General features: G+C 42.7%; 1 protein-coding gene across 3 annotated transcripts in view; it reads left to right on the top strand.

Annotated features, from left to right (window-relative positions):
* Nucleotides 1–779: 779 nt before the first annotated feature.
* Nucleotides 780–9,806, top strand: part of ATG5 (autophagy related 5) — a 77,359-nt gene continuing 68,332 nt past the window's right edge. Inside the window, exons 1-3 of one of the 3 annotated variants that reach the window (XM_080342409.1) lie at nt 780–827; nt 1,673–1,833; nt 8,677–8,804. In XM_080342409.1, coding sequence (XP_080198535.1) covers nt 1,726–1,833; nt 8,677–8,804 — 236 coding nt within the window. In that variant the 5' untranslated portion in view covers nt 780–827; nt 1,673–1,725. Of the gene's footprint in view, nt 828–1,633; nt 1,834–5,950; nt 6,036–8,676; nt 8,805–9,806 lie in introns of those variants that run through there. The other 2 variants (XM_080342410.1, XM_080342411.1) reach the window with 2 other exon arrangements.

Genomic DNA, 9,806 nt, shown 5'->3' with positions numbered 1-9,806 from the left:
AATTTGCAGAGTGACAGAATTGCAGGAGATTTTCTTTAAAATGCAGAGATGGAATTCACTGCGAACTTGCATCCATCGGCCCGATAAAAACTGATCCTGAATGATGCTTTGGTATGTAAGAGATGTCCCTGGTGGCAGCACATTCTCCTCACCCTCCTGTGATCACGGTATACAATTATCGTGTATAAAATCTACTACATAAAGAACAGGAAAAGAGAACACTGGGGTCAGAGACCGGAGAACTGCAGTGGCTGCATTGTGCTCACAACCCTCAGAAGGCCGTTTAACCCCATCAGCACCCAGAGTTTCTGCCTCCAGCTCCGCGGGCAGAGCGGGCTGTCGCAGGAGCGGGCCCGGGCCCAGCTGCAGCCCCGCGGCCCCCGCCTACCGGCCCCGGCGCTGCAGCCCAGCAGAGGCCATGGCCTTCCCGCAGGGAGACCCTGCGAAACCGGCCCCTGCCCGCCAGTGCCGGGGCAGCCACTGGTCCCAGCGGTGTCGCGGCGGGCAACGCCCCGCTCCCGGCCGCCCTTGGGCCGCGCTCCGCCCCCGCCACACCCAGAAACGCCAGACCCGCCCCTCTCCTCTCTTGGGCCGCCCCCTCTCAGCCACCACCCCCCGCCCCACTTCCGCCTTCCGGCGCCGGTTAGGGGCGGGGATGACGCCAGCGCCTGCTGGCCAGGAGCCGGGCGGAAGCCGTGCGGCGGACAGCGCGTGCGCGAAGGGGTGGGGCAGGGGCGGGGTCATGGCGAGGGCGGGGCCGTGGTTCAGTTCCTGCCTGGCGCACCGCCTCACTCCGCGCGCGGCAGGTGGCGCGGGTCGCAGCTGAGGTAATGGGGACCTTCTCTCTCGCCAACCCGTTCTCACCCCCTCCAGCCGGGGCTGCGCGGCGCGGGTCCCCCTCCCCCGGGACACCGCTCACCCCAGGCGGGTTGGGGCCGGGGTGGGGCCGCTGCGGCCCGCCCCCCGGCCTTGCCGTTGCCCGGGGAGAGCATGCCGGGGCTGCCGCTGTAGCGCTTCTCGGTCCGGCCCCGTGAGGCGGGAGTGCCGCCGCGCCGAGCGCTGCCGATTCCCCTCCGGGAGACAGACCGACCGACGGACCTCGCGGGGCCTGGCCGGGCCGCTGCTGCGGGCGCAGAGGGCGGCCGCCGCCCCGAGCCTGCTGGCCGGGCGACCCCGGGTGTCAGCGCAGCGGTGGGCGATGCCGGGGCCCGTCCTGGGGCCTCGGTGACCCCCTCGGGCCGGCCCGCGGCCCCGCCGGCGGGAGAACTGCTCGCTTCGTCGTCCCCTCCTCTGCCCGTCCTCCGGCTCGTTTGCGGCCAGCGGGTCTGCTGGCTGCCCGGGGGCGCCCGCCCGCGATGAACCCGGGGCCTCAGGGGGGTGCGGGAGCTGCGGAGTGACCGCAAGGCGGTAACGGGAAAGGTCTCTTTACCTGTACGGTTGGAGCGTGATGCAGGCTTAGAAAATGCTCATTTACTCGTCATCCACTGTGTGTTTGTAGTTGAGAAAGAGTTGACTTGGAGGCCTTAACTCATCCCATTCATTGTACAAACTGATGCATTTAAGTGTTGATCATGCTTGTGGGAGTGTATTATAGTTATGGGAGAGCCTTTAGCAAGATGTATTTTATTTGCAGTCATGCTCACTTGTTTCTTTTGGGTGGAATGGGTTACAGTTCAGGCTGAAGAAATGAAGTGATCTACATGTGCTTCCCTATCCATTGGAAGAATGACAGATGACAAAGATGTACTTCGAGATGTGTGGTTTGGACGAATACCAACGTGTTTCACTCTGTATCAGGATGAGATAACTGAAAGGGAAGCTGAACCTTACTATGTGAGTATAAAAAAGGTGGTCACAGATAGTCCAGTGCCATAGTTATGTTTGTTTCCTTCATTCTCATCATGTGTACTACTGCATGTTGTGAGAAAAAACAAAACAAAACCAAAAACAAACAACTCTTTTCTTCATATTCTTGGTACTTTCTGAAAGTAAGTGACTTATGACCATGCTGCGTCATTAGTTTCTCTTCACAGCAGGTTCAAAGCTTTACGCTTGTTTCACCAGTGAGATAAAATTATCACAGATAATTAAGAACTTTTAAAAATTATGAAAAGTAATAAGGTAAAAGGAGAAGGCTCTGTGTGTACTCATGGTGAGCTTGTATGTTATTGGATAATGACCAGAAGGAGAGCTCTTGTATGTTACCGTACTACAGAAATAACTTCAGTCAGAGCTTTGTGTAATCTTAAACACTGAGATAAATCACCCGTGTAACACAAATTCCCAATTAACACTGGTTCCAGTATTTCTACTAATTTTTCTTTCTTAAATGCTAGCAGCCACGGAAGATCTAGTTCAGATATAGGAAAAGTAGCTATAATGTCTTAACAGTACAGTGCCTGGACTGGATTGCTAGCTGATGATAAAAACAAGGGTGAGGTGGATGTATTTGACTTGTAAACTGGAAGGACCTTCTATAATAATGTGGTATTTCTTTAGTGTGCTCAGCAGTCTTTCTCCTTTCAGCACCTAATAGAAATTTGATTGATAGAGAATGTTACCTGATTCAGTAAAACTTAAATTGAAAATGTAACAAGTATGTGGGAGGAAAATCTTGTACTATGAGTTTTTGCTTGATTCTGAAATCCTTAGGTCTTGTCATATCACATTCTACTCCCTTTGATAATATTACTGGATATATATATTTTTTTTCTTCTGTGTTTAATAGCATCTTTATGTCATCAGTTTTTGATTTACATGTGTGCCCAGTGGGTTTTTGAAACCTAGTAAAGCATTAGTGCTTTTTGTTCAGGGATAGTAGTGCTTATTCTGGGCTTTAGTTTTACCACTGGTAAAGCAGAAGCACCTTTACTTCATGCAGCTGACCTGTTGCCAAATATGTTTGAGCTGTCTAGAAGTCTCAGACTTTAAATTCTGTATATTTTTAATACAAATATGATTTTAAGTATATACATATAGATTGTATGAGAGTTACATGAAAGGTCTCTGTTGACATGCGGTCTCGATCTGTTTAACATCAGCATGGAAAATCTGAAACCATGTTACCTTCTTGGTGTGGCCAACTTTCTAAGCCAAGGAGATAGATTTAAGCTGGTAGGGCTTCTTTTACTTACTCTGCTTAAAGTGCGCACAAAAAATCATGAGTCTTAGTTCTCTGGTTGTTCTATTGATCTTGTTATTCACAGAATCACGGAATGTTAGGGATTGGAAGGGACCTCTAAAGATCTAGTCCAATCCCCCTGCCAGAGCAGGAACACCTAGATGAGGTTACCCATTCATAGATCACAATTCTAAAATTTTAGCTTCTTCCTTTTTCAGGTCATGTTGCAGCTGATAATATAGCTTTGTCTCTTGAAGGGACCAAGTATTTATAATAGTAAAAGGTAGAATAGTGGCCAAGGTTTTAAATCATGGGTTAGTTCTCGTGGTTTCAGAGTTCATCTACATTAATGTTTTTTGTTTGGATGTGTGTTTTTGAAGCAAGTCTTCATCCTTTCCATTTACTGTGTCCAGGTTTGCATCACACAGCAGTCTCACAGCCCACAAGCTGAATCATTTTCATGTGAAGCTGATGCAGATGACGAGCCTCTGCTGCTAATGGGCATTTAGTTTATGGGATCAAACTAAAGCTAAATTGAAGTAAAAAAATTCAACATTCCCAAAACTGAATTTAAAAAGTTTATGTAGTGAACAGTCACAGCCCTTTACACCAGCTGTTCAGCTTTGTACCTTTCCTTTTATCACACCTCAATACTTGTTAATATAGATATTACCTCTTTATTCAAGAGTGCCTTCCACAAATGGGAGGGTTTCATAGGAATGAAATAGTGGCATTGGTATGATAAGAGGGGAATAAAGCTTCTGTTTGAAGAACTTTCTTTGTGAAGATGAGGGCATACACCTGGAGGGTGAAGGGTTAGAAAAACAACCCAGAATCTGTGTGATGGATTTCAGTTTGTTGTGAATGGTGTGGCAGGGGACCCTTGTCTGTTAGATGTATTAGCACAGCACAGGACTGATGTGTGTGTGCGTCACATTATGGCACTGCATGGGGGTAGCAGAGCTAATTTAAAATGAGTTTGTCTATCTTTTGGAAAGAGTAGTGATATCAAGACTAAGCAGCTCAGGTAAAACACTGTCCTATTTCTTCCTGTAGTCAAGCCAGATACGTTTCTGCAGAGTTAGGCTGAAGTTCCTTTGGATTGTTTCCTACAGATGCTTGTGTTTGCAGTGGAAATGTAATAAGGAACAGCTAGGTTGAACTACCTTTCTTGCTGAACAATTTGGTTTTTCCCTAGTCCTAAAATTGTCATGATTTTTATTTTAAAATGGTATACTGTCTGTCTCTTGGTGCAAAAAACGGCTAGAAATAGAATGTGTACAGGAAGCAGACTACTCATTGGCTGAGATTTGTCAGGTGTGAAGAACAAAATTATATCAGAAGGCATTCATAGAATGATACTCTCCCCAAGGGGCTAGCCTTTACTGGGCTGCTCTTCAAGCCTCCCCAATGTCAAAATGGTTGTTTTATTAAGATGTATATAATAGTGAGCAAGGTGAAGCCATTCCATGTTAAGATGCTTTGTTTCTTCACCCTGGATGCATGGGTGATCAGACCAGCCCAATTCCTGTTAAATCTAGAATTTCTCTGTTTTATAATTTGTCTTGCATGAAAAACGTTGTTTTGCTCTGCAACAAAACCCATGGAGAGGTAGCTGGAGAGGTACTGTTTTTACACAAAGGTGCATTGCAAACATTCACTTAGGCATTAGGAATTCCTTGCATTTCATTAAACCTCTACAAAAAAAGCATTCCTGCTCATCGTGCTTAAATACTGGAGCAGTACACAGTATGCAAAAGGACAGTGTTGTGGTTTGTATAGTTCTGGGGATGGCATGATCTAGCCTGCTGGGATTTATTCTGCCTGGTAATGTATTTGGAGATTTACTTTTGTTTTCTTAATTTAATGAGGCAAACGCCTAATCTTATATGTTTGCTCCTCCCTGCATCAGTTTCATATAGCTGTTTTGGTTGAAGTTGAACATATGTAAATCATATGCATATTTTTCACAATTTCTTTCAAAGCTCAGGCTAGAAATAATATCAAAAGCAGTTATTATTGTTGTGTCTCATTGTTAACCAAAGAACTAGTACCTGTTTATTCTAAAAGGATTAAATAATTACATTGGCTATGACCATTGACTTAAGAATCTAGATGTGAATATGAATTTTACGGTTTTTTAATGTTCTCAAATGGTATTTTTTTTAGTTTTTAATACTGAGTGATTATTTTCTCTTCATTACTGTTGCAATGGTCAGTCTGATCCCAACAGGCTATGAACATCTACTTGGCTTTACACCATGTACTCTGGTTACTTTGAGGGAGTTTGTGCCAATTTTTTGTTTTTATACCAAGTGGGGGAGAACTTACACAACTGGTTGCTGGAGGGGAAGGCACCCAGCCTCACATTTCAGGAATCCTGACTTGGTCTTGACACTTAAAAGCAATTCACCCACTGACTGCTTTAGACTTCTCTTGAATCTTCTTGCAAATCTGTCCTTTCCAGCTCAACTGGAAGTGAGATTTTTTTCATTTAGGTTCCTTTGTTATGCAGTATAGTGATCAGCCAGCATTATATTCCTCTGCCATTGATCAGTGGGCAGTATGGCAGTAACTGCCTGACAATTTGAATCAGAACTGGGATTCTCTTCTTTTTAATTCCTCATGTGTTATATCATGCACTTTATGTGTTGGTTTAACTGTAATTGAGTTAATTTTCTTAATTCAGTTAGAATCTATTCTCCTTCATAGCTAGTGTGGTCTTTTGTTTAGGTTTACTGTGAGAACAGTGAGATAACACTAATTTGTTGCTGAGACAGAGTTAATATTTTTTTCCAGTAGCCTTCCAGTGTTTGGGATTTGGTATGAGAAGAATGTAAAAACTCACTGATATCTTGGCTCTTGTCGGGGAAACCAAGGACTTCTTTGTCCCTCCAGCTGCACGTACAAATTGGTATGATGGGGGCACATGCAGGACAGCACTGAGACTGACATCCATGTTGATCAATGAAATATGTCTTACCATTAGTGTCATGCTCAGTATATAATGAGAGTCAGATTTTCCCCTTCCCCCCAAAAAAAAGTCAGAAGTGAGAGAGGGGCTGTCATGGTCTTAGTTGCTAGCTGGGCTTGAACCATGACACTTTCTTATTAGTTGTTTTCTCTCATACACTATTTAAATGTATAAGTATTGAATCTGTGCTAAATATGCACTCAGTTTATTTATTATAAACTTTGATACTACCTTATGTGCATGTTTGCTTGTGTGGTATTGTAGGTCGTTTCATTTATGATGGGCATTCTGTCTTTTAGCATATTATGTGGTAAGTTATCAGTCTGACATTCAGTTGTTACATTACTTAAAATGTTGGATGTGTTTGATTTTTCATAGCATATAACCTTTAGCACAAAGTCTGCTGATACCTTATTTGTCAAAAAAACCAAAAAAGGCAATTGAGCAAATCTGACTTAGTGGAATGAGTTTAACTTGGATAAATAAGTCTCGTCATATGATCATGTGGGGTTTTTTTTCTTAATTAGGTATTACAGCCCTAACGCAAGAATTAACTTTATCACTGAATCATGGCTGTTGATTCCCAGCATCCAGCAGGATTTCTGTAGGGTAACCAAAGGGTGAAAGGGTGTTGTGTCACTGGCCTGCATGGACTGGTTTAGGAGTCAGTAGCAGAAGCGTTTGTAGGGCAGGTGTCATTCTGGTGAACATGGCTTTGCCTGAAGGGAAGGCTCCTTGCCATGTGGCTGAAGTGTTGGAGAAGCTTCTGAGTGTGTAATGGTCTAGACCAGGGGTGTCAAACTCGTTTTCACTGGGAGTAACTACTCCTTCATTTATACAGTCAGAAAATTACATTTGGCCCTTTCAAGGCAACCACGAGGCTGATGTGGTCCCCAGCGAAAATGAGTTTGACACCCCTGGTCTAGAAGGTGAACTTCTGTGTAGAAGTCTGATTTTTCATATAGGGGCTGCTATGAAACAACATGATTCTGTGCTGAGTTTACCTAAAGCCCAGCATATAGTTAAATACATTAAGGTGTGTGGTGTTTTTTTGTTTGGTTGTTCTTTTTTTTTTTTTTGTCTTTTTTAAAAAATATTTTTAGTACTTTTCCTCTGAAAATAAGTAATAGCATTTTAAAATTACAGAACTTTTGGAGTAAAAATGTTTGTGTCAACCTGTATCTTTCACTGAGTGTAGACAACTGGTAGAGAAGGGATATTAAAAAGGGCAAAAAAAATGAAAATGTCTTTAAACTATGATTTTAAAGGTCTCACTTGACAGATTTAGTATATTTGTAAATCTCTGGGATAACTAAAGCTAGAATAGTGATAGAATTGGATTCTTTTGTGTCTCCCATGAAAGGGGAAGACTGTAGCAAGGTAGAATCATAGAATATCCTGAGTTGGAAGGGACCCACAAGGATCATTGAGTCCAGCTCCTGTCCCTGCATATGACAACCCCACAAGAAGAGGCAGGAAGGCTAACAAAAGAGTTCAGCAGGTGCTGCAAATGCTCAGCATCTCTGAAAAACAGACAGTCCCTTTTAACCTGATTAACTGTTAAGTTTTGTACACCAAAGAGGCCTGTTGGGAGTGCTGGCCACAGTCTGTTGAATTCAGTTAAATGTTGTTTGGTTATTATATGTGTCTTGAATTATGTTGAAATTGACAATTTGACAAATTGTCCATAAGACAAACTGAAGTAAAATACTTTACAGAGGAAGTTAGTGATGCAGTTTAAAAGGTTATGTCAAATACTGTTGCAATCAATAATGCTTTAATATATACCAGGCATGAGACTTAAAAAAAAAAAAAAGGGGGGGGGTGAGGGAGCGGGTTGCAAATAAAAATAACACAGCATTCTGTTTAAAAAAATAGATAGTATACTAGAAAGCTGTAAGAAGGTGTCATGTTTCATCTGATAAAATACTGGGGATTTTCTGTCTGATTTTATTTGCTGGGCAAAGGTTAAATAGTGGAAGAATCATCATAGTAGCCTTAACTAAGACATTGAATTGGCAAACCCAGTGCAAAGAAAACTGAAATTGCCAGCTATTAGAAATACAAAACATACTTGGAAAGCAAACCATTAACCAGCTAGATTTCACTCTTAAAAATGGAAATTCCTACAACTTTTTTTTTTAAATAAAGCTGAAACACAGTTGCTCATTATATTCAATAAGAAGTTAGAACACATTCCTATCTGCTCATGTGAAAAAGGTTAAAAACTTCATTCTTTGGCCTGCTTAAATACAGAAAAGGAGAAATTAAATTACACTCTTCTCCCTCTGACCATATTAAAAGAATCAATAACTCAATTTTAATTGTTCGGGGGTTGGGGTTTTTTCTGTGTGTGTACTAGTATATTGGATACTGCTATTCTGCATCTTCTGAGTACATAATTGTATAGCCTTTCATTGACCATTAATAAATAAATTGTCTAAAAGACATCTTACCTTAAAGTGGAGGAGGGAAGGGTGCTAATTGAATTTTCATTATGAAAATGCATGCCTTGTTACAGATTTTTACTAATTTAATACATTTTATGCATAATTAAAGCTTCTATAATTTTTTCTTTCAGTTGCTTTTGCCAAGGATAAGCTACTTGACACTAGTAACAGACAAAGTGAAGAAACACTTTCAGAAAGTTATGAGACAAGAGGAAGTTACTGAAATATGGTTTGAATATGAAGGTACACCACTGAAATGGTGAGTTTATTTATAATAACTTTGTACCTTTACTTAATTTATGCTGTAAAGAGTTAGCAAGTGTCAGTACAGAATAAAATAGAACTTGTTAATAATATTTCTTATTCTAATTATTTACTTTGCACTGTGAGGTCACAGCACTTGCAGTCAGTGCAGTTTCATGCCTGGTTGGGATGTGGTGTATCTCTTTCCACCTGCAGCTTTTCTGTTTTCCAGTGAGATTTTGGAGGAAGTATGAAACAGAGTTTTGACTTCATGGTCTGCAGCAATCAGGCGAGGCTCCTGTGGGAGGATGAAGATCTCCAGGTCTAGCGCTACAAGGACCTGGGGCCTCCCACTGAGATTGTTTGGGCAGGGGAAGATGGTCTGCTTGCCTGCGGGAGGTGTGTGCTAGGGGAAGGTCTGTGTCACCAAGTTGAGGAGCTGCAGGAAGAGTGCACCATCAGCAACTACAAAAGGAAACAGATGCAATTTTGTCCAAGACCCTGCAGCTGCAGGAGTCTAAACCTAGAACTACCTTGAAGGAGATGCAGGCAGCATCTGTAATTATTGAATTGGAAAATGGTTGAAGATATGGAAGGGCTGGGAGCTTATGGCAGCTGGCAACAGGAGGAAAGTTCCTGTTCCACCTGCAGTTCTGTAACTACAGGATAGGTTTGGTGCTCTGACTGCAGGTGAGGGACTGAATGTTCTTCCAGTGATGCATCTGAGGTGGCTGAGCCTAAACTGTGCAGGGGCACCAGGAGGAAGTGGCAAGTTAAGTCAAATGTCTGTGTTCTGCTTACTCTCCTTTATCAGCCTCTCCAGGATCTTGACCTCTGCCATTTCATGGTCACTACAGACAAAGCTGCCATTGATTATCACATACATAACTGTTTTATTAGTAATTAGCAGATTCAGCTGTGGGTCAGCTCTGGTCCATCCCAATACCTGTATGGAGGAATCTTTATTACTTGTGTTGTACCATGTTGCTTTTCCAGCAGATGTCAGAGATGAACAAGA

This window comes from Nesoenas mayeri (assembly GCF_963082525.1).
Source record: "Nesoenas mayeri genome assembly, chromosome: 3".
Taxonomy (NCBI): domain Eukaryota; kingdom Metazoa; phylum Chordata; class Aves; order Columbiformes; family Columbidae; genus Nesoenas; species Nesoenas mayeri.
This window is presented reverse-complemented; position numbering and strand designations above follow the sequence as displayed.